Consider the following 25,524-nt stretch of genomic DNA (forward strand, 5'->3'; position numbering starts at 1 on the left):
CTTGACCATAAGGAACAGATTTATGGAACATGATCACAGCAAAATGGGCCAAGATATATTCTTATCTCATGCATAGTCTTCCACATTATATGGTTGATATATGGAAATATTGTTGTGTATTGATCAGCATCTTAATGTTGTTCATACAGTCCTCCTTCACTTAACCAGTCCACTGGGAAGATGGATTAGAGGTCCTACATTGGTAGAAAGGGGCTAATACTACCGTGTTTTTGTTTGTTTGGGGGGGGGGTTTAGTTTTGTTTTTTTTTTTAAGATTTATTTATTTGAGAGAGAGAGAAAGAACAGGGGAACAGGGAGAGACAGTCTTAAGCAGACTCTGCACTGAGCACAGAGCCCGACGTGGGGCTCAATCTCAGGACCCTGAGATCGTGACCTGAGCCGAAACCAAGAGTCAGGCGTTTAACCGACTGAGCCACCCAGGCACCCCTGGTTCTTTTTTTAATAAGAGCTTTCCTTGGACTATAAATTCCATCAAGACAGGGACTGTGTCCCATGTATATCTGTATGCCTAATGGGCAGCATCTGACACATAGTGTCTATGCCTCCATTGTGAACACTTATTCTTTTAATGTGTGTTCAGATCATATTCTTTTTTTGTCTTCTGAAAGTTATTCTTATGCTGTTAACTCAGATATTTGAAGATCTGTGACATTCCAGGAAGCCAAGCAGGTGAATTTCATGGTTGCTTTGTTGTAGTTACTTTGTGCCATTTCTTTTTTTGTGCTTTTGGCATCCGTGCCACATTGAAAGCTGGAGCCAGTCACGAAGCTAGTACTCTGCCCTCTCAGTAGGAGGTTGTAGTGTGCCACATAATCTTGCATCTTGGGAGAAATGTAGTATGGGGTGTGAAACAGGAGGCTGAAAAAGCACTTCTTTAGCCTTTTTGTGGGATGGGAGTAAATATTTAGACACTATTCTCAGGTGCTGCAGAAATTAATAATAACCTTGCAGCAGTTTTAGAAGCTCTTCTTGTACCCACTGGAACAGGTTTGTTTAATTTGAAGAACCTTACTTTAGCTCTTTTGAAGCTGTGATTTTTTTTCCTAGAGACCTGCCCTGGATTCTTCTACACACCGTTCTTTTTGCAGGACCTTTCTATCCATACCGCTGACTTTTGCCCCACCCCCTTGCACCACACCTGACCCGAATCTCATTATACCCAATTCTGAAATACCTAGTTTTTAAACAAGGTAGTGTTTTCTTTTTGAAAGAGCCAAATCTTCACCCTTTGTTCTCCTCCCTTAAGCCAGGGCTGTTTTGATGACTAACATGTGACCCTCTGTACTTTGATCCCAGAATTAATTTCTAGTCTGCTGTTTGTTTGGAAATGAAAGTTCTCTAGCTTGTTTGGATACGGTTGTGATTCAGTTAAACTGGCACTGATTTTCCGTCTGTTTGCCATTGGTTGGGGCTCCTCTGATGTGTTAGGAAAGCTGCTGCACACCGTTGGGGAGAGAACGTCATGTGTTCGTGGTCTTGCACAAGGGTTTGTTTGTGGACTCAGGTTTTGTGTAAAAAGCCTCCTTCTGGCGGAAAGGCATGAGCCTCCCTTTAAATAATTGAAAGGCGTATTCTGCCTGGCCACTTGCTCTTGAGCTCTAGTATATTCTCCACTTCTGGGCTTCCTTTGAGGAAGAAAAATATGGGTAAGAAGAGGTGTGGATAAGCCTTCATACACAATCTCAGATGTTGGGCTTCCTAGCAGCAGAGAGTGAATTGTTTGTTATAATAGAAAAGACCACCTAAAGAGCGGGAATATCAATTCAGCGACCATTATTGAGCACCCATGTATAACACATATTTGGGGGTGTATAAAGATGATTCTAATTCCAGCCTAGCTGGTAATTTCTTCTATGAACTTGGTTAAATGACTTGACCTCTCTGGACCTTAGTTTCCCCAACTGTGCTTGACTAGATAATCCTTAAGGTTCTTTCCAATTTTGGAATTCTGTATCTAAATGTTCAAACTAAATGGCGTAGAAATGATTCCTTCAGAGGAGGACTTCTCAACCTCAGCACTGTTGATACTTTGGATACTTCTTTGTTGAGAGGTTGTCCTGTGCCTCATAGGATGTTTACCACCATCCCTGGCCTTGTCCACTAGATGCCAGTAGCATTCTCTGCCCCCCCTCCCCCCACCAGTTGTGACAACTAAAAATGTCTCCAGACGTTGACATTATCCCTTGGGGGAAATTGCTTCCGTTGAGAGGCATTGCTCCAGAAAGAGGAGAGTGGTACTGTTTGAAGGTGGGCTATTTTTAATTATCTATTTTCATGTTGTTCCTCTTCTGCTTATTACCAGTCCTGGGGATGGAGAATGAAGAGCAACCTCATTGGTCAAGAGCTATATCACTCTTCTTTAGTGGTTTCTTTTCAAGATACGCCTTTCCTAACTGGGCGGGCTCACTTTGCATCTTCAGTATTTTTTTCAGAATATGAGTAGATGCTGGTTGTTGCCAAGAGGAAGTTAAGGCTTTAACCTGAAAGAACCTAAAAAATGTACAGAAGTAAATGTCCCTAGAGGGTGAAGACAATGACTTCTAGTGAATCAAGTGAGCTTTTGTTACCTAAAGTGAGGTCATGAGTGATAGGAATTCATTTAATTATAATATCAAGTTTTGAAATATCAGGTCCACCTGGCCAACTTTGAAATGATTGCCTAGCTTTTAGCTCAGTAATCCCTCCCTTGCCACCTCCCCACAACCTGCTGTTAGCCATTGAGGTAGTGATTGAAATGTATTAGTTCTCTTATGAGATCTAATTTTAATACTTGTTACTTTTGCTGTAATATGTTGATTTTAGGTTGAATAACTTTGCACACCTCCCCCGCCCCCCCCCCCCCCCCCCCCCGTGCCATCTTTTCCTCATTTCTTGCAAATCCATAGTCTTGCCTGGGTTAGGTACAGAATGATGCTGTTTGCCGACTGGGTTAGAGTACGTTTTGTGAGCATCCTTACTGGGATGCTGTGGGATCCCAAAGCCATGATTGAGACACTTAAGCCTGTGTCAGTCCCTATCCCTCGGTCCTGGCAGGCTCTGTGTTCCATCCCAGCTGAGCCTTTGCTGGAGTAATTGCCCACATAGAGCCTTCAAGCCAAACAATTGTTCGTACTGAGATAGTCTCACTGTTTAGCTCCTAATGAAACAATCTCCTTCCTGCCCCCAATGAAAGCAGCTATTTTTTTATTTCCTCCCTCCCTTTTTGGAGACGCCATGTCTCAGCTGCCACTCTTCTATCTTATTCATAAATGCTTTAAGCAGAGTCTTTGTGCAAAGGAAATTGGCTAGAGCCAAAATATCATGGGCTAAGCAGGAGACAAAGAGCATTAAGGATACCCTTTCCCTAACTTTCTATGTAGGATATTTAAATTATCTTTGTGTGATTTTCTGAGTAATAAGCAATTTAAACCTCAAGTCCACATAAGAAAAATACTAGGTTTTTAAAAAGTATATTAAATGAGTTGTTACATAAAGGAGCTTACGGAAATAAAAATAAAACTCAACAACAAAAAACTATAGATGAGTGCCACAGGACAACAAGATGCTCTGGGAATCAGGGCAGGAAGAAGAGGCTTGATTGGGAAAGTGGATAGAGCAAGATTTTCACAATGATGTTTTGCAAATACAAGTACTCTCCCAGGTACAGCTATTTGTGAGAGATCCAAAGTTAATCAGGAAAGTATAAGTAGTCCAGTTTTCCTTACTGGCCAAAATTTAGAACCTCCAAAATATGAGTTCAGGAAGGAGAGTCCAAAGTAGAAATGACAGGTTGCCCAGGTAGCTGCAATGTGTCCTGCTTCTCTTCCCGACTTGGGGTTGCTTCTTCTGGATTAGCGATGCTTTCTTCATGTTGCCATCTCTGTTCTAAAGCTCTGGCTCATACAGAGACACAAATCACTTCCTTTGATTCTTTCCCCTTAACCCTGTTAAGACTGTTTAGAACTTTGAGTACAAAAAAGGGAACAAAAAAGGGAATTTATTACAAAATATACACCCTTAAAAAATAATCCACTATTTTCGGACTAAAAAATAATCACCCTTTCAAAATTTAATTGCTGATGCTACCTGGGTTTGTTCCTAGTCCCTCTTCTATTTCCTGATCCTGAGGTCTCTGTGCCCTAGCTTTATGGGACCAGTGTAGCTTCCTGGTTACTTTGCTTGATTTCTTTTTGCTGAGCACCACGCTCTCCTCCAAGAGAAGGGTGCTATCTAAGGATCCACCACCCATGAGTTTACTCTCTAGAGAACTTGACCTGAGGTAAAAGTCAAATTAGCCTTTTTGTGCTGCTGCTCACATGGGGCTCTGTTACTCATTTCTCTGTACTTAGGCATCCAGGCCTCTTCCTGAGGTTGTTGACACAGTAAGAGACCTCATCCTCCAAGTGGAAATGAAAGTTCTCCAGAAAGAGTGGGGCTTCCCACTTGGAGGCCCAGCAGCATGTACTACAACTTGTATACTGCTCTCTCATGGGAGCATTTATTTAATAAGAACTGTGTGCATACTGGTTTTTCTTTTAGAAGGGAAAACTTTTATTTTGACTGCCTTAAAATTTAAAAACAGTTAAACAGCAAAGCACATTTTTTTTATAGCAAAGAACATTCTAAATGAAGTAACAATGGTTAAAAGGAAATTTAAAAATTAAGAAACAAATCATTGCAAGATGTTAATTCCCCTAAATTCATCTATGAATTTAGGGCTAAACGAATATAAACATTACTAAGTTTAGCTGGGGGTGTCGTTTACTTTGTGTTGCATTGTTTTTTTGTTGTTTTTTAGAGGGGGGAGGGGCAGAGGGAGAGAGAGAGAGAGAGAATCTCCAGCAGATTCCGTGCTGGGCATGGAACCCATCTTGGGGTTTGATCTCACAACCCTGAGATCATGACCTGAGCTGAAATCAAGAGTCAGATGCTTAACTGAGTGAGCCACCCGGGCACCCCCTGTTGCATTGTTTTTAAAATTAATCAAAATTTATTGAGATAAATGTTAAGTTACTTTTGTAGATTTTTAGATAACAGCTGATTGCATTTCCTGTATTGTTTCAAGTATCTCTATGTGGTTGTGTCAAACTTCAATTAATGGTTTAAGTAATAGTGGATATTTTATTTCCATCAAAGTGCACTAGTCGTACGGTCCAATTCTGGAGAGTCCAATGAATTGGAAATAACATGTTCCTAAGAATGATATTAAGTAGTATCTTAGGAATTATAATGAGAGCAAATGTAGCATCCATTAAATAACAGCCATTTCCTAAAAAGAGATAAATCAAAATTACTTTTAAAGAGAGAAATAGGCAGATGCCCCATGGATGGCTGTGGATATTCAGGGGGCAGCCGCTGTAGAGGCTAAATCAAACCTGCATGTGACCCTGGGTCCCTTTGGCCTCATGGTTTAACCCTCCTCCTTCCTGGGGAACCTGATGAAGGAGAGGGATGCCCTGGCCCTTTCAGGCCTCTGCTTGTTGAATAGCCACTGGGGGGGAAGTTGGAATTTAAACTCTCTTTTAGCCAATTTTTGTCTGCTGTGACCAGTTTTTTTTCTTAGCTCATTGAGGTTTCCTCTCAGTCGACAGGGATGCCAACCAACTTTGTTGAGCTTTTTTCTCATGGGACATAATCCATCTTTGGCAGAGGAAGTGTTTCTTTCCAGTTCTCTCTCTAGGTCTTTGGCCCTCTCTCCATAGGATCTGCATTTCTGGTGTATACCGCTGATGTTTTCATATACTTTGGGAAGTTTCTTCATTTCTAAGCAGTACATTACCTCATTGATTAGTTTTCTGCACGTTTCATTATATGTTCTTCCTGTAGTTGGGTCAGTGTTCGAAGTTTCAGCTGAAGCTCTTGAATTTCACTTCCAAGCTGTGAATCTTCAAATTGCAAAGATGCTTGCTCAGTTTAGAAATTTCTTGTTGGATGTGTAAGCTCTTTTTTCATTTGATTTTCTTCACATAATTTTTTAAATGTTCCTAGCTTTTTCCCTTCAGGCCTTTTTAAGGGGACATTTAAGTCATGGAGGCGTTTCTTCAGTCGACTTTGGACTCATAGTCTAGGTGGTCTCCATTTTCTGATCCACTCTTTTTGTCTAATCCCAAATTGCCGTCATTCATGCATCTCTAAAGAGAGCAGACAGGTGTATCATTTCCAACACAGTTTCAGTCAGAGATTTTTAGCTGGCTCTCTGTATCATTTACAACCTATTTCATTTGTGTCTGAGTTTTCAAGGGTTTTTTCCCTTCTGTTCCCATGCTCTTTGCTTCCACCCTGCGGCTTACTGGGAAAGCAGCTCTAGGCTTTCCTGAAGATAAGTATTTTCAACCATACCATCCATTCTTTTCCTCTGAGGTTGTTTTACATTCTTCCAAGATGTTTTTAGTGTTTTTGGCACCAGTCAGTAGGAATTGGAGAGATTTTGATGTATCTTTGAGTGACCATGTGTTGTCCTTGAAGGCAAGCCATCATCCCTGCATGAAATGAAAGCTTAGGGGGCTCACTTTTCTGTTCTTTTTCGAGAAAGCCTATTATTGTGTCTTCAAGTGAAGAGGTGGCCATGTTGGTGTTTTTTTTTTTTTTTTTTTTTTTTTTTTGCCGTACTCTATGTTCGTAACATCAGAGGACTGGCCTCCACTGGAGGCATCAGCTTGTGTAATCAGCTGAATCTTCTCACTGACTTTATGAGATTCTTCAACCTCGGGCAGAAAATCTTTTAACTAGCTCTTTTTCCCTCCTTAAAATATGTTGGCTCTTTACCATAAAAACAATCATAGCAGCACATACCAGAACCTCCCAGGGAAACCCCAAGAGACTTGGACCTTGTCTCGAGCTTTCACACAGCACCACCAAGAATACTGCACAGCCATTCCAGGACTGGCTGGAGGCCCTCTGGTTGGAATCAGGGACTCATCTCACCCGGGAGTCCCTCTGCCTGTGTCCTGTTCCTGAATGTGAAAAGGCCCCTGGGTGTCTGTGGGTAGGATTTACCTTCAAACATTTGTGTGTGTGGCTGGAACATAGCAGCTGGTACCTGTACACACAGTTTTAAGGTTATTGGTATATAGAGGTGAGAGGAGTAATAAGAATTGATTCTAGAAAGGCCCAGATCAGGCAAAAATTTAAGCTACACTTAGGAGTTTAAAGTTCACTTGGCCATGGGGGTCCAGTTCCATGTCTTTGAATGGGGTGATAACATCATCAGAATATACCTTGCCAGAATGTCCTTTCCAGAGCCAAAAAAAAAAAAAAAAAGGCCATAGGAGGATCTGCCCTTTCCCTTCTGAAGTGTTCTGAAGAGTTGAGTAATAATGGTACAGATTGGTTGATTTGGTAGTTTTTTATTACCAGAAACATCACCTAAGTATGCACTAGTTATCCGCTGCTGGGACAATCGGACAGGAAGGGTTACAGCCTAAACTACAGTGAATCCCTACCTACTACTAACCAGGAAAATAAGACTGGTGCGGACCTAAATTAACTAAAAGTTAACTGCCCTTCTTTGAGTCTTTTCAGAGTAGCTCAATGAATTTTAGAGATACTGTTACTACCTTTGAGAAGAGGTAGGTTTCAGAGATAATCTTATCTAGGTAAGGAAATTGACTCTTGGAGAAGTGAATTGACTTGCCTGAAGTCAAACAGCTGATTAGTGGCACAGTTTAGATAACCCCTGTCTTTAACTGTGTGGCTAGCCGGGGCTAAGTAAATAACATGAGATGCGTACAAGCATGTTTTGGACTAGTTCAGAGCAAGTACTAGTTTTGCTAGGATATCAAGGAAATGAATAGCCACCGTATAAAGTGGCTGAGGAAAGCTGCTGCACCCAGCTGTAGACATGTGCCTTGTTTTGGCCCCTGGCCCTTTGGCTGTGTTATTATTTTTGGACTGACTCCTTTAGGCTCTTTTTCAGTTGTATTTAATTTTTTGGTTCTCCCTTGCCCAGGGCTGAGCAAAGTCAAGGCAAATCCAGGTCTGTAAACACTGCTAACACCTACGGAAAGATGAAGAATGTCTGCTTACCTGTTGACTTCTTAGCTTTAATGTCTTTAGAGAAAAGACATTTTAAGTTAACTGCTGAAATAAGTTTAGATGTAGATTGACTAATCATTTCATCAATGAGTGCTTAGTGTTGTACTTCACTAACCCTTCTTTGGGTTTCCTGGTAGGAGGATAATGTTGCTTTGCTTCATCTCCACTGATGTCATAGGAATCTGATTGCTGTCTCTGTTCTGTCACTGACCTCCTGGATTGAGTTGGTTCGTCTGTCTTGTATTTGGTCGGGTGTATGAGTAGATGCTATCTTTTTTTTTTTTAAAGATTTTATTTACCTATTTGAGAGAGCGGGGAGGAGAAGAGGGGGAGGGAGATGGACAAGCAGACTCTGCACCGAGCGTGCAGCCCGATGTGGGGCTTAATCTCAGGATCATGACCTGAGATCATGACCTGAGCTGAAACCAAAAGTCGAATGCTTAACCGACTGAACTATCCACGCACCCCTGAGTAGCTGCTATCTTAAGTTCCATCTTTATCTTGCATACCTTGTTATTTTATATAAATACCGGAGGAGTCTAGAAGCAGCACCAGGAGATAAAAATGCAGAATAATGGGACTCAGTATTAGGAAGGCATCTCTAATAGTGATTGCCATCTAACAGTAAACGTGACTACCTTTTGAAATGGTACATAACTGACTTAGCACTGGAGCTGTTAAAGGAGGACCCAGGTGGTCTCCTGTAGAATGATCTCCTGCATTCAGTGAGGGATTAGACTCAGTGACTTCTAAGGTTCTTTCTACCTCTTGATTTCTCAATTTAAAATTCTTGGTGTAGTATTTACTTTTATTCTCTAATCAGTCTCAGAAAAGTTTCAATTTGCTTTGTCTCAAACGTTTAAAAAGCTTAACTTCTGCTTTTTTCAAATACATGAACGTGGACAGTGTCTCTTTTTGTAAAAGGAAACAGCATTCTTGTAAGACAGACCGGATGGAAAGGAACTTCTCTTGCAGAACATCCTGAGAGCAGAGGTTGATTGAGTAAGCCCTTATTTTGATCTGATGGTTCCTTAAAATGTTTGTACATACAGAAATTAAAAGTTTCTGTTTATTGTTATTTTAGAAAAGGGAACTAAGTGAATTTTCTTCTGTAGAGATGAAAATAGGCTGGTGAATGTACCTCTCACCAGCCTTACTTAATTTTTCCAAGATGGCCCTGGTGTTTCTGTATATGCTTTGTAGTGAATCGGGGTGAAGGGACATGATGATTGGAGCTGAGGTAACTATCATTGAGAATTGTTCTTCACATAATCACTGCTTCTTCATCACTTTGACTCCCAAATTTTGTGTTGGAGTTAACGGTGGGCCAAGTCAAATAACCTCTGTTTTCAAACCAGAGTTCGTTGATTTAGCATCTTCCTCAAGTGTCTATCACATTCAGACCAGTTTTCAGTGCCAGTCACAGGCTCCAGACACTGAATTTGATTCAGTTCTTTAGGTTCATCAAAACCTAACATCTTCATAAATTGATTATCTCATGCTGCATTTTCAGAGCCATTGAACGTCAAGCAGGAAGGGACCCCCCCCCCCGCCATTACCTACAAATCAGCTAGTAGAACTGTGGTGTAGAAGTGACCTTGGGGCTTGTGGTTTGCCCATCCACTGTGCAGGGATCGTGTCTCTGCAATCCCTGAGAGATGCTCATACAGCCTCTGCTTCAACACCTGTACTTACTGGATTCTACCATTTCTGGATAGGCTGTATTTGTTTTTGTACAGCCTTGATTATTACAAATTTCTTCCCCAGAGTATGCTAAAATTAACTTCTACTCACTGGTGCTACTTCTGCCTTTGGAGCCTCACCAAAGTAACCTAATCCCTTTTCTGTGTGGTAGCTTCACCATTAAGGTGTTTGAAAACATCTCCCTTCATTTTGCAAAACAGGGAAAAAAAATTATATATACTTTTTATCTTTTTGAGGACTTCATTTAACAAATATTAATTTTGGATGTACTATTTGCAAGCATTGGGCTAAATATTTGGGATAAATGATGAAGGAGTGTGGTCCTTGCCTTCTAGAGCTCACAGTCTATTTAGGGCAAAAGAGACTTGGAAGCAACTAGCTATAATAGGATATTAAATATTAGAAGAACAAAGCATACAGTGACTATTAGCTATAAAAAAGGCCAAGATTTATTCCATTAGAGGGCCTCACAGAGGAGGTGACACTGGACTGGATTTTGAAATTTGTGAAGCAGGAAATAGGGAGAAAGCCATTCCAGGTAGGAAGAAAGGTGTAGGTAAACAGGTATGAGTACATGGCAGTGTGTACATATGAGTACATTTCAGAGTGATGATTTGCTCAGCATGTGTAAAGCACAAGCTCCTAGAGGGTTTTATATGTTGTGTTAAGGTGTTTCAGCCTCTCCTGCAGCCAGTAAGAAGTCATGGATGGCTGTGTTGTTTTTCAAATATCTGTACTGTTTTTTCTTATTACAAAAGTAATAGAAGTTCATTGCAAACAATTCAGTGAGTACATAAAAATATAGAGAAGAAAATAGATATTTCACAACCCTACTACCCAGAAATAATAGCTTTTAATATTTTACATATGTTCTTCTAGATATTTTTTCTGTGCATATGTATATATTTAATCACACTCTTTAAAATGGAATTGTTTTGCATGCATACACTGTTTTAAAACTAGATTTTAAGGAGCGCCTGGGTGGCTCAGTCGTTAAGCGTCTTCCTTCAGCTCGGGTTATGATCCCAGGGTCCTGGGATCGAGCCCCGCATCGGGCTCCCTGTTCAGCGGAAAGCCTGCTTCTCCCTCTCCCACTCCCACTGCTTGTGTTCCCTCTCTCGCTGTGTCTCTCTCCATCAAATAAATAAATAAAATCTTAAAAAAAACCAAACTGGCTTTTAAGATTAGTATAACATGGGGGCACCTGGCTGGCTCAGTCAATGGAGCGTGCAACTCTTGATCTGGGGGTTGTGGGTTCGAGCCTCATGTTGGGTGTTAGAGATTACTTAAAAATAAAATCTTTTAAAAAAATAGTATAACATGGAAATACTTATATATTAGAAAGCTACATTTATGTAATCTGTTATTTCTAATTTTTATTAAATCATTCTTAATATATTAATGAATGTTCTTAATATATTTGTGTTCTTAACCTGTTGTTTCCCTGATGAATTCTTACCTGTTCTGTCCCTGATGAATTGAATGGGTTGAGAGGGGGGGAGTCAAAGGATTTACTTACTTTTAAATATTTACCTCTCTGAGGAACTGTGGTATGTATGCCCAGATCTGCTGTCTGCTCTTGTGGCACTCATGGTTTAGTGGAAAAATGTGTTAAACCATCACACAAATAAAAATATGATAAAGTGTGGTACAACTTAGGAAAAAGCAAACGGTAAATGAAAGTTTGTAACCTTTAAAAATTCCTATCTTTTACTGATTTCCACCAAATTATATACAGATCAAATGGTATGATAGTTGAGATTTGCTTCAAAATGTTCCAAGGTTGTAGAAGTGACCTTGGGGCTCGTGGTTTGCCCATCCACTGTGCAGGGATCGTGTCTCTGCAATCCCTGAGAGATGCTCATACAGCCTTTTCCATACAGGAAAGTATGTGGGAGTATGGCTGAAAAACCATTGACCAGAGATTGATAATTGCAGAAGGTGATGGTTAATTATACTCTGCTTTTGTGCATTTGAAATTTTCTATAGTAAAATGCAAAAACCAGAAGAAAAGACGGAAGAGAGAGTATCACTGGTTTAGATTGGGGGCCCAAGGAAAGATTCCTTTGAGGAAGAAACTTTACAGCTGAGACCTTTGATATATATAGGAGTTGACCAGGCTACAAGTGGCAGATGGTGGTTGGGGAAAGAGCTTTTTAGGCAGTGGGGTCCGTGTGTACAAAGGCCAAAAGCCCTAAGTAGGAACATGTTGGTGCTTTGAGGAAATGAAAGAAGACTGGTATTGTAATTGGGAGGCTGGGGAAGTGGAGACCATGTTAAGCATTTTGTTCTTTAATCCAACAGTGATAGTAGGAAGCCTTTCATGGAAAGGTTTTACACAGCTGAATGACAAGGTTGCTTGTGCTTCTCTAAGAGTTCAAGCTGGCTGTTTTGTGGAGAATGGTTTTGGTTTGGGGCTAGAGGGGAAGAGAACATAAAAGTAAAAGTGGAGAGACATCAGAAGGCTATTGCACTAGTCCAGGAGATCTGGAGACTTTGTATTAGAGAAATAGGGTTGCCGATGGAGAGAAGGGAAACAACTGAGAGAGATTTCGGTCTTGGTGATGGTGTAGATATGGAGGGTTGAGAGAGAAAGGCATATACATTTCTGACTGATGCAGTTGAATGGGTGGAGGTGTAATTGACTAAGATCCTAAGAAGGATGGAGGAAGAGCAGGTTCTGTGGCAAGAGATTGAGAGCTTAGTTTGGAATATGCCATTCAGAAAATTCGCACGAGTTCACATTTTCTCATCTCTGTATGAGACCTGTGTAAGGTTTATATTCAGGGTTCTGATGTGTACAGATTTGAGTTTTAGAAAAATTATTCTGGTAGGAGGCTAGAGACCAGTTAGTCTGTGAGCTCTTTGAATCAGGGGATCTCATTTGTACTGTCTCTGCCTTTGTATCCCTAGTACCTAAGCAGGCCGAGTGTTTGACACATAGTAGGTACTCAGTAAATAATGTTCAAAGAATGAATGTTTATAGGTGAGATAGGTTTAAGTAGAGATTGATAGATTTGGGGAGTTTCCAGGGTAGATTCAGCAGGGCTTGGATATGAGATGGAAGGGATCTTTTTCTTCCTTGACCCTTCCTGTCGAAGATCTTTTCAACTGCTCCAGGATGCTGGCCAGTCTCAGTATGTGTAGCCATCGATGTATCAGTGTGTTTTTCTTTTGCTCAATACTTATTTGTTTGGAACTCCATAGGTTAGAGATCAACAAGCCGTAATTATTATAATAGTAGCTTCAAGCTGTCTGTAATTGTAGTTTTCTTCTTTCTACTGACTTCTCAAGCCCAGAATCCTCTAAGGCTAGCAGTCTGCTGGTGGGGGAAGTTAGAGCAGCAAAGGAAATTTACAGCGGGACAGCAATAGTTAGTATGTAGAAGCTGTCCAGTAGTTGAATGTAAATAGGATTTACTTACATGCTTTCCATTTTACAAATGGAAACATAAGCCCTAGAGAGACTTGTCAGAACATATGCAACTACTCAGTGTAAGCCCAGATTTCCCTGATCCTGGGCTGGTACTTATCACAGTCAAATTCTTGACAGATCAACCAAATCCATATACTTTAAAATTTTTCACTGATTGCTTACTGCAGAGTGGTTGTGTGTTAGTTTTAACATTACTTAATGCTTCTGGAACCCGCTCTTAGTGCCTGTGGAATATGTTCACTTAGCCCTGACCTTGTTCTTGTGTTATGCTAATTACTACCAGTTTATATCGCTTCTCTATCCTGTTTGCTTTCAAAATAGTTAAGAATATTGCCCTCAGAGTCTCCATTTTCAGCTTTGAAGGGGTATCTTTTGTATTTCCTCCTTCGTTGCCATGACCAATGTGTATTGAACAATTGTTTTTATCTTTGCAAGTTTACCAGATTTAAGTAGACTGGCCTTGCTGCAGCAATCCCAGGTACTGTGGAATCCAAGTATGTCAGGTTGACAGTTTGGGGCCTTTGTATGTGTCGTGAATATATGTGTGGGCACAAAGGCAGGGTGGGGGAGTATGGCAGAGAAGGGGAATAGGTGGGGGTTAAATAGTATATTTTCAAGGAATATTTTCAGGGAGATAAAGGAATTTGCTTATAAAATTTCATGTTTCTTAGAAGATTTGAAATTGGATCCAGGGCAAATTTTTTCTTTCAGATGTTCAGTCAGTCAATTTTGGTTCTAACATTTTAAGACTGGAACTCCTATTCCTGTCTAAAAAGAAGCATTCTGTGGTGTTGCATAGAGTGTTGGTATATGCATATTAATGAGTTAACTAGCCTTTACAGGGAAGATGATGAATGGGAAGTGGGTTCTGGAAATCTCATTTTATACCATGTTATTACATGTAGCTCTCTTCTATTGTTATCCCTCTGTATTCTGTGAGGTACACATTTTATAGATGATGAAACTGAGGCTTATTAGCAAGTTTAAGTATCTCTGAAGGTCACACAGCTAATTATTAATGGAGCTAACATTCAAACCTAAGCTTTTTCTGGCTGCAAAAACTGTACTTTTAATAACACCGTTTTCCACATTTTCAGCCATATAAAGTAACTTTTGTCTTTTGTATTTTCCTCTTACCCAGTTTCATAATCTTTTATGGAGCGAGCATGTAGTTATTGACTAATCAATCTAGTGGCTTAAAACTAAAGGAGGCTGAGTGTCTGAGCTAGAACTATCACTATTTCACTGGGAAAAGATTGTGGACAGATGTGGGAGGGGAGCAGAGGAGGCTCTCTGACTTTTCATGAAAATATTATTGCCTGCATTTTGTACTGAGGCCTTGTTAGTGGCTCCAGAGTATGAGGTCTTGGTCTTGTATTCCTCAGAGGCAAAGGGACTTTACATCCTCTGTAATGGGAGCTGGAGAAATTCCACAGCTGTGACAGTGGCTTAGATGATTGGGAATCACCTTCTGTGGACTTAGGGCCTGGAAGCAAATAGCGTAACATTCCATAGCTAACTTTTAGTTAGTCTTGTGGCTTCTGATTGTGTTAGCAAACAAATATATTTTAACTATCTCGTTATGTGTTCTAGAATCTAGAGCAAAGAGAAAATGGTAAAGAAATATGAAATATTAGCTTTTGGTCCCATTTTTTAATCCCATATAACTTAAATCTTACCTGTATTCCTTTATGAAAACTGTAGCGCGACGTAGACACACAACACCCTAAGAAACCTCATTCATATCTGTGGAGGCCTTTCATTTTGTTTTTATATAGTTTCCCACCAGTGAAAGATGTGTGTTCATCATTTGCGTGTTATCAAGTGTATGGCAGACCTGCTATGCACATCCACTTAGGGATTTCAAGGGACTGAAGGTTTTTTTTAGAAGATAAATCTGAGCCTATCAAGATAGTAGCAATCAGGAGTGAAATAAGTCAATCAGAGAAAGACATGTATCATATGACCTCACTGATATGAGGAATTCTTAATCTCAGGAAACAAACTGAGGGTTGCTGGAGTGGTGGGGGTGGGGGGATGGGGTGGCTGGGTGATGGACATTGGGGAGGGTTATGTGCTATGGTGAGCGCTGTGAGTTGCATAAGACTGTTGAATCACAGACCTGTACCTCTGAAACAAATAATACATTATATGTTAAAAAAAAAAAAAGAAGAAGATAGCAGGAGGGGAAGAATGAAGAGGGGGAAATCGGAGGGGGAGACGAACCATGAGAGACTATGGACTCTGAAAAACAAACTGAGGGTTCTAGAGGGGAGGGGGTGGGGTGGTGGGTATTAAGGAGGGCATATTCTGCATGGAGCACTGGGTGTTATGCACAAACAATGAATCATGGAACACTACATCAAAAACTAGTGATGTAATGTATGGTGATTAACATAGTAAAAAAAAAGATAGTAGCAATCAGAAGATATTGGGATAAAATTTCAGGCAGAGTACACCCCCTGGTGGTTATAGGGAGGATTTGAGCTTTCTGTATTTACAGTATTTGCCATAATATCTGAATGATATTAAGGAAATTACATTCTTATTAATAATGTGAATTCAGATTTCTAAGAATAATTTTCTGCCATATGATTCTAGCATTGTTCATTAAAATGGCTGTCAAAACCTGCAGACCAACCAAGTAATTGTGTCTGGCAGAATTGAAGTCTGGTACCCTTGGCTCTTCCAACAGATCCTGTTTATCTCTGTAAAAAATCATTTGGTGTCTTTTCACTCTATTGCAATCTCTAACTTTGATATCATGCTTATTTTATGTGGTAAATTTCTGCCTAGTGGAATGATGGAGAAGGAAATACTAGTGATTTTTCAGTAATTTTTTGGCAGGTAGCATATAAAAGCAAGTTGTTTTTTTCCTGTATAAAAACTATGAAGAGGAGTTTGATGATTTTCTGGAGTGATTATTAGAATAAACAAAGGTGGCAAGGGATGGGAGATTATGTAACAGTTTTATATTAAAATGTATACCTGAGATTTCTTTTTTATTGCAATAAGCATCTTTGTTATTTGACAGTCTTGAATTGAGGTAATTCTGTAGTTGGGTAAACTAGGGACAGCGGCTCAAGGGGAGAGGATCCTATTAAGTTAATCAGGATGCATATTTTATAGGCCTGGTGGGGAGGGGAAGATAAATAAAGTTTTAAATTTCAGGCTGAGACTTGGGCTGGCATGGCATGTCTGTATGTTTTTTCCTAGTAGGAAAACTGAATCCAGGCTCCACAATCATTGAAAAGTTTCTTGAGAAGGCTATTCATGCAAGATACTAAATAGAATGTGACATGACCTTGCACTATTCTCCTGGAATTATTTTTTGTATAAGTTAACAGTATTATAACATCTGCATTTTAGCAGTCGCATTATCGGACACTGTAAAAAGCTCCTCCATACGCACATGCCCACATACTGTATAATTCCACTTACATGAAATATTGAGAATTGGCAAATCTATAGAGACAGAGAGATTTGTGGTTGCCAGGGGCCTGGTGGGGAGGAATTGAGAGGAAATGGGGAGTGCCTTTTAATGGGTTTGCAATTTCTTTTTGGGGGGATGAAAATGTTTTGGAATTAAATAGTGGTAATGGTTGCACAACTGTGTGAATATACTAAAAAAAACCACAGTACTATACCTTTAAATTTAAGCTAAACTTAAAAAAAAAAAGCGCTGATCATGGAGGAGTGAACAAAACCTATAAAAAGGGTGAATGTGGTAACATTTCTCTCATTTATGTTCTAGCAGAAATGTTGTCTGATGATCTAAGTATTCCAGCTTGGGCCTTGAATGTTGTTTTAATTTGTATTTTACTGCCCTGTTCCTCACCTTCACAGGGCCACGATGGGCCTCCTGGAACATTGGTGTATTCATCTGCATTCGATGTGCTGGAATCCACAGGAATCTGGGGGTGCACATATCCAGGGTAAAATCAGTTAACCTCGACCAGTGGACTCAAGAACAGATTCAGGTACTTACATGGCCCAACAGTGAGTCAGCTGGTCCCGTATTTCCATGTAAGAGTAGTTCCATATGAATTTCAGTCATACTGGGCACAAAGGTGAAGATAAAGAAAAATTTAGTTGTGAAACACTTATGTCAGATTCTTATACCTTAATAGAGAAATTTTTACTCTTTCTATTTAAGATATAAGTTACCCTACCCATATTTTACCTCCTTCAAAACCCAAAGTCGATGGTCTAGGACCCCATGGATATACCCCCAGGGTATAAAGGGGGAATCTTTGGATTATTTTCTAAGGCCCCTGGCATGTGCAGATCTAACATTTGTAGTTTTATATAGTCACGTGCGCGCGTGCACACACACACACATCCTCCAACTTATAGAAATAATATTTTATCGCTAAAATATGTGTGTGAATCTTGCTTGCTGTTAGGTTGGTGGGCTGGGAGTAAGACACTTAAGTTAGCGAGTCTAGCTGGCTTAAGATCTGCACCTCTATATGGCTTCATTCTTTTCTATTCTCTTCCCACATCAAAACTTTTAAAAGTAATTAAAACTTTTTTTCTTTTTTGGGGGGGTTTTGGGGGTGGGAAGAAAGGATCCAAAGAAAACAGTTGCTAAAGTTGGTGATAGAAATAAGAGGTTTTCTTAACCAGAAAAGGGCTTTAGAAATTACTTTAGACTGCTTTTATAGATTCACTAAAAGTCTAAAAGATTAGTTGTATTTTTCAGTTACACTTTACTGTATCTTATGAAGGAAATTACATGCCGTGGAGGTATTTGGAAATTTGAAGTTTTAAAAAATTCTGAGATTTGTCCCTCACAAGCGTTAAGGAATCTTTTTCAAAGGTCTAATGGGAAACACACTTCTTTGTAATAAAGCTGAATAGATTAATTAATAGTATAAACTCAAAATTATAGTTATTGCTCAATTATTGCCCGCCTGATTAGGTACTGATTATTGCCTATCAAGTGGACATTTTAATTGGTAGTTAAGTGTCTTGGGCTTTCAAATGGGGTCTTGAGTTATTACTGAATTAAATGTATCTTGTCAGACAAATTTTTCAATAAAAAGCACTAGGGGGTGGGGGGTGGGAAGGACAACCATGGAGGCAAATGATTGCCAATAGAGTAGAGAGAATTGTGGACCAGAAATCAGAGTATGCACGTAGATCTTGGTTCTGCCACTGTCAGATTGGTTCTTCAATTGTAAAATGCTGCAGTCGGGCGAGAAGTTTTTCAAGTCTTTCCTCATCTGAAATTCCATGTTTCCACATCTCTTTGATTGCAGTGCATGCAAGAGATGGGGAATGGAAAGGCAAACCGACTTTATGAAGCCTATCTTCCTGAGACTTTTCGGCGACCTCAAATAGACCCGTATCTTTTCTGGAGCAACTTAGAAGGCTGACTGGTATTTTGGTGTTTTGGGAGAGTCACACAAGACTCAAGCCCCTTGATCTGACCAGGCCATCTCTATGTGGTTTAGTCAAAGTCTTGCTTTTCTCTCTTCTGCCACCAACACATACAAAAAGCATATTTATACTTTCTAATATCGGAATGGTGCTGTCACATGGGGAAGACTCATTCAGGAATTAAGACTGCAGTGGTTCACTGTGAGTTCTCCCATAAAGTGACATGTCTGATAGTTTTTCGATCTTTGAAGCTATTGTGTGCTAAAAAGAATAGATTGCTGTATTGAATCAGCAAAACTACCATTCGTTTTTAATGCCTTTTCTATGTCCTATGTGAAAGAATGAACTGTTACTGACCAGTTAATCAATAACTTTCTTCCCCCATCCCCTCAACAGGGGATAGTACCCTGCTCACAAAACCAAATCCCCTAAAGGCAGTGCTTCTTAAAATGTGGTTTGTAGACTGTCTTGTTAGAGTTTGCTTTTTGTTGGGTACTGGTGGAACCTGTTAAAATGCAGATTTGGGGCCCTGCAGAAGAGACACTGATCAGAATCTGGTAGTGGGGCTCTAGGGCTTATAGTTTTAAGGGGCACTCAGGTGCCTTTGTTTAAGGCCTTTGACCCAAGGGCTTTAAAATAGATCATTGACTGCTTTACCTGTATTCTAGAAGAGCCACGGGTTCCTCTGATGTCAATATGAAGATTAATCCCATTTGCTGCTATCATTATCCTGAAGGAAAATCATAGGAAATGGTGATTCCCTGCAGTAACTGTGAAGGGAGCATTTTAAGGTTTTGGTCAGGGAAACTGCATGTGAAGAAATAGGAGCCATATGGAGAAACCAGGCAGGAGGGAGAGAGGAGAACAACATTCCGTTGAATACAGATTGACCTTTTAGAGTCATAGTGTGGGAAAGATTTGTTTGATTTATCCTTAATAAGCTTTTTGCAGAGCTGTCGAGGGATTTATTCGAGATAAATATGAGAAGAAGAAATACATGGACCGAAGTTTGGACATCAATGCCTTTAGGGTTGGTTATAAATCTTTCAAGCTTTGTTCAAAATGAGTAATTTGCTTATAAATCAGGCCAGGGAAGAATTTGAGAAGAGCTACTGAAATACTCCAAAATCATTAAAAAAAAAAAAAAAAGCAGAATAAAGCCAGTTATTGAATCAAGGCCATGAGATATAATGGAGCAGACTTTTGTGTCAGAGACAGACAGGGCAAACCATGAGTGAGTTCTTTGCCTTGATCTGTATTTAGGTGTAAATGATTCCCAGTTCCAAATTATTTCTTCAAATGGACATGTTGGGCATACTGGATCAAGCAGTAATATGTGTATGTATCTATGTGTATAAATGTCTGTGTATATATGTATTTTTTTCTGTAAATGAAGTCAACAAAATTAATTAAATCACCAAAGTTTTCTTCAGTTTGGCCTGTGTGTATTTCCAGTGTGTCGATGGACATAGTGGGACCCTGTTCCTGAGAAGGGTTTTAGAAAGAGACTACCAGTTACCAAGCTTGCTTTCTTCCATCCTAGGCATGTCGTTAGAATCTGAAATACAGTGTAACTAGGACAAGTATAACACACAGGAGGAAACACAAAAGGTTTCCGGAAGAAAAAAAGGCACCTGACTAATGACAACTAAAGAGGAACCAGTATGACAACCTAAAAAAGCCTTTGATAAATTCTATAGTAAACTTGCTTAGGAATAATTGACTATTTCTTTAGCTACAGAAGTATAGAGAGTATGGGATTCTCCAGCTCTAGCGTGAGTCTTATCTCTCTATCATCTATCTAGTTTTGTATTTTAACGGAGGATATACAGGGCTCTAAGTCCTTCCAGGTGATTTAAAGTCAAACTAATTGGAATCTGCTCCAGATTGATCTTTTGGGCTTGTGTGAAAAGGGGCATCAACTAGTAGGTGAGTTTCAATGTAGGCAAGTAAGTGCAAGGTACTACATTTAGTTAGGTAAAGATAATTCCTTCTCAACTTAGTGTGAAGGACTCTTACTTCATAGTCATCCAGAAAAGGGACCTGGAATTTGTCATAACTGTTCCACGAAAGAATCAACCCAGTGTACAGCCACAACTTGGATGGCATCATCAAAAAAAGTTTGGAACCAAAGCACACAGATTTCCTTTGATTTATAGAAAATTGTAGTCTGTCTGCTTAGCTCTGTTCATTGTACCAAAAGATGTGAAATCAGATGAGGTCAGAAAAGAGTATCTGAGATAATCCAGAAGATGGGGGAGGAGGGAAGAGTTGCCATATGAAGATACTATTCATTCAGAATTATGTTGCTGGTGTACTGTACCCATGTAAACAGCCTGTGTTACTCACTGAATGTTTTCACTTAGGAAAGAAAGACCTCCTGTTTACCAAAAAGCTATTCCAAGAATTTTTATTTGATGTACTTAATTTTTAAAAATATTCTTGTGAAGATTTATATGCCAAGAATTAATATTTGCTAAGTGAAGACAGTTAATATCAAATTGAAAAAAAGTTGCTCTGTTAGAGTATTATTTTTAAATGGGCAGATAAAGCATTTTTTACTTCAAGAAATAAAGTGTTCTGTATTAAAGCATTACATCATGTATGAAACATAGTCACATGTGTTCTTTGTGATTATAATATCATATTACAGATATGAAAATTAAAGTGGAAAATCCATGCCTACCTTTATCATCTTTACCAGTGATGATCACCTTGGTGTGTAACCTCTTTTTTGTAGTTACTTTTAGGAGGCACAATTATAATATAGATTGTCTACTATTTTCAATCAGTTTAGCATGTCATGTATTTTTATGTTACTTATATAATGTTCATAACTTCTCATTGTTGCACCCTTCAGTGAGTTACTAGATCACAGTATATTTTACCATTCTCCTTCTGCGGAGGAGACAATATAGAAGACAAGAAAGGATGTTTAAATTTTTCTTCATAAATAATTCTGGGATGAACTTCTTGGTGCATAAGGTTATATTTCCATATTTTGGATTATTTTCTTAAGATACATTACAAGATACAGTATTATCTAGGTTAGAGCGGTTCAGTGTTTGTCTTTTCCTACTTTTGCCAGTATACTTCCCAGAAGTTGTACTGTTTTATGCTGTCTTCTCAGCATTGTAGAAGAGAGCTAGTTTTACTCCATCCCTATCAACATCAGGTATTATTTTCTCCCCTCAAAAAAGTATTTTAAATCTCACTTTTTATTTATTTATTTATTTGAGAGAGAGAGAATGAGAGACAGCACGAGAGGGAAGAGGGTCAGAGGGAGAAGCAGACTCCCCACTGAGCAGGGAGCCCGATGTGGGACTCGATCCCGGGACTCCAGGATCATGACCTGAGCCGAAGGCAGTCGCTTAACCAACTGAGCCACCCAGGCACCCTAAATCTCACTTTTTGATCATTGGCAAGGCTGAATATTTTTTTGAATGTACTTCCTTTTATATGTCCGTGTTCTTAAGTTTACTCTGTGGTTCTGTTTTGCGTTTAGATGTTCATTTGATGTTAAAAATGAGACCAATAATATTATAATCTATGAAAGTATTATGAAACTGCCTCTGGAAGTAACAAAAACTGAGACTTTCTAACCTTTTATTTTTGATGTGCTTTCTTATTTTATTCAGGCAACTCATTTAGGACACCCTAAAAGGGATACTTTGATCCTTTTACTCTTTTTTTTCCCCTATTTCCTTAATTTTTTGTTTTCCTAATCTTTAAGCTTGAAATTACAGTTTATTTTCTGATTTTAAAAAAAAGGAAATGAAGATTGAGAGGACTTATGATTGAATTTAAAATCACAAAGGATGTATGTCAAGTAAGGTGAACACGAATTTATTTACTGGTGTACCAAGTGAGGGGGGGACCCCTCAAAGGATGAGCAAGTTAAATTTGGGTCCCAAAGGGGCAGCCAACTGGTGAAACGTTTATAACTTCTGTAGGTAGCCTGGACTCAATTTCAGGAGTCATAGATGAGTTAGACAGAACAAGGGGTACTTAATGAGATGTGAAAGTTGCCTGTTACAGTATTGAGGCTAATGTGGAAGAGACCAGCTCTCATGCCCCGTACAAAGAAACCCCTAAGTTTGGCAGACTCCTGCATCAGATTCAGTAGGAACTTTTTGTGTCCTTTTTGCACATTTGGAATTAAAATTTGTCAAACTGTTAGTCACCATGGGGCCTGTGTTCTTTGTCTTGTTTTGTTAAATCATTATATAGAAAGAAAAAGATGACAAGTGGAAAAGAGGAAGTGAACCAGCTCCAGAGAAAAAAATGGAACCTGTTGTTTTTGAGAAAGTTAAAATGGTAAGTGGGAAAGTTTTTGCACTAGGTGGATGGCCTCGGATGTGTTTATATGTGGAGGGGAGGGGAAGGAGGCTTTCTGGTGGTGGGGTGGGGTCGGTAGCATATTGCACCATTTTACCTGGGGCCAAAGGGTTCCACATTTAGATTAGATTGCCGGCTGCCATTTCTGATGCTTTCGCATTGCCTTGCTGTTGCCTGATCTGCTCTGTGACGCTTCTCTTTGGGGCCAGTTGGGGGTTTGGGAACTGCATCTGTCCTATCTGAGCAAGAGGCACTTTCCATGCCAGAATGCCGTGACTGTGTGATACCTCCTGAAGCAGATGCTACATGCATCCTCTCTCATTAGATGCTCTCTACCTCATTTTCCTTTTGCAGTTAAGAACAGTCCAGAGGGCGCCTGGGTGGCTCAGATGGTTAAGCGTCTGCCTTCGGCTCAGGTCATGATCCCAGGGTCCTGGGATCGAGTCCCGCGTCGGGCTCCCTGCTCCTTGGGAGCCTGCTTCTCCCTCTGCCTCTCTCTCTCTCTCTCTTTCTCTCTCTGTCTCTCATGAATAAATAAATAAAGGCTTTAAAAAAAAAAAGTACAGTCCAGAAGTGGGGCCATACTGATCCGTTTTAATCCTTCTTGTATTCTTGCTTTGTCATCTTGAAGTAGACACCTTTCTTTTTTCACAGGACGTTGTGGCTGTAGTAGTGGATACTCTAATATAAGAGCTTGGAATCTTGGGAGAGAGGACTTTTTACTATTTGCTTAAGGAAGAGTCTTTGACTATCATTCTGAATCGTACTGTCTGCAGAACACAGTCATTAATGATACGGGCAGAGTGAATTAGGTAGTCTTTAAACTGATCTCCCTTTTGGTATTAAAGTTTTTCTAATCACTGGGAGATTTGTTGGCTCTTGGCTCTTACACCACAAAACACCTATCTTTATTCTTGGCTTTTCCTGGGATCAAAACCTGCTATTTTTGTTGGCCCTCCTGCTCTGTGGTTGTCTTGGTTTCAGAAAGCCAAACAAGCACAGATGATATCTTTTTCACTTTAGGTTTGGTTTATGCACTTGTGCTTCCTGACGTGATTCTTTCGCCTGACACTTCCTGAGTTTTCTTTCTTTGGAACTCTGAGGAATACCACAAGAACACCTGTGGCTTTACAGTGATGAAGGGAAAAAAGCGTTCAAAAACACCTGTTTATTTCTTTCTTTAACATATTTTCACCTTAGCCACAGAAAAAAGAAGATCCACAGCTACCTCGGAAAAGCTCCCCGAAATCCTCAGCCCCTGTCATGGATTTGTTGGGCCTTGGTAAGAGTCAGACTTTTCCCACTCCCATAATCTTACACATTATGATGAATTCTCTGTCACCCTGGGAAGCTAGGTAGTGATGGGATTCTTCAGTTTGTGTTTTCATCGTTAAGATTGTTCTCTCATGTTTTTTTCTGTTGTTTTACATCTGAGCAGTCATTCTAAGAAGTGTTTACACTTTTCAGAGCAACAGTATAGCGTAGTGGTTTGGAGTTAGAGTCCCATCTCTGCCACTTACTATCTTTGTGACCCTGGTTAGTTTACTTAACCTCTGAACATTGCTTTCCTAATCTGTGTCATAAGGATGATAACCATCTCTACTTCAGAAGTGTTGTTGGGAGGATTCAGTGAGATCGTTCCTCTGAAGCTCTTTGCCCCTTGCCTGGCACAAACTAAGCATTCAGTAAATGTTAGCAAGTTTCACTAAACCAGCACCCAGGAGCCATGTCCCCATCCCTCTCATTTTTCAGGCGCATCCTGTTTCTGAGATGGCCTATTAACCTTGTGGTTATTTTTCTCCAAACCTTTGAAACCCTGAACTAGTGGTTCTGCCCCTTTCAGAAATAGAACCTATTCTTTACCTTTCGCAGATATCATGGCTGTAATACTTTGGTTTCAGTGCATTTCTGCTGATTTAGGTTATTGGCTATTTAGGTTTATAATTTCTATACCTTCCATTTATCTCTGAAAAAAAGAGATGAAAGCTACACAGCTCTACCCCTCATATAGCCAGAAGGGAGCCAGCCAGCCCCTTTGCTAGGAGGCTGAGATAGCCTTCAGGTCTGGATTTCTGGTGCCCCATCCCAGATAGCTGGGCCGCAGGCTTCTCCAGCATGTTCCTGGGAGGGTAAGGTGAGGCCTTTTTTGAGATGCCCCATCCAAGCTAAATGGTTTCCGAAGCCTAGATTTCCAGGTCCCTGATGGAGCATATAGGTTTTCTCGGTCTGCTTTGTGTCTAGAATAGAAGGAAGGCATGGGCTTAATGAGCAGTGCTACAGTTGAGCTTTGCTCTCTCTTTCCAGATGCTCCTGTGTCCTGCTCCATGGCAAATAGTAAGACCAGCAATACCCTAGAGAAGGATTTAGACCTTTTGGCTTCTGTTCCATCCCCCTCTTCTTCAGTTTCCAGAAAGGTGAGTCATGTGGGCGCCTTAGAATTAAAGGACATTCTGAAAAGAATAATTTTGATAATATGGAACCAATTCATACTTCCTTGATGGAATTGGACTTTGGTTTTCTTAATTCTTGATTCTTCCCTTAACCCTGTCATCTCTGTTACAGCCTAGGATTACTGTCATTCCATTTTGTCTCCTGCCCCCCCCAAAAATGGGTCCTTTGAGTAGGCTT

At 39.9% G+C, this 25,524-nt stretch overlaps 1 protein-coding gene across 2 annotated transcripts in view; it reads left to right on the plus strand.

The window, feature by feature from the left end:
- SMAP2 (small ArfGAP2) overlaps nucleotides 1-25,524 on the plus strand; it is a 45,852-nt gene that overhangs the window by 12,141 nt on the left and 8,187 nt on the right. For both annotated transcript variants that reach the window (XM_027616812.2, XM_027616817.1), the window contains 6 exons: nucleotides 17,020-17,153; nucleotides 18,438-18,523; nucleotides 19,510-19,588; nucleotides 22,789-22,875; nucleotides 24,097-24,178; nucleotides 25,201-25,310. In XM_027616812.2, the coding sequence (XP_027472613.1) occupies nucleotides 17,020-17,153; nucleotides 18,438-18,523; nucleotides 19,510-19,588; nucleotides 22,789-22,875; nucleotides 24,097-24,178; nucleotides 25,201-25,310 (578 nt within the window). The remainder of the gene's footprint in view (nucleotides 1-17,019; nucleotides 17,154-18,437; nucleotides 18,524-19,509; nucleotides 19,589-22,788; nucleotides 22,876-24,096; nucleotides 24,179-25,200; nucleotides 25,311-25,524) is intronic.

The sequence above is a fragment of the Zalophus californianus genome, chromosome 4 (genome assembly GCF_009762305.2).
Source record: "Zalophus californianus isolate mZalCal1 chromosome 4, mZalCal1.pri.v2, whole genome shotgun sequence".
NCBI classification, from domain to species: Eukaryota; Metazoa; Chordata; class Mammalia; order Carnivora; family Otariidae; genus Zalophus; species Zalophus californianus.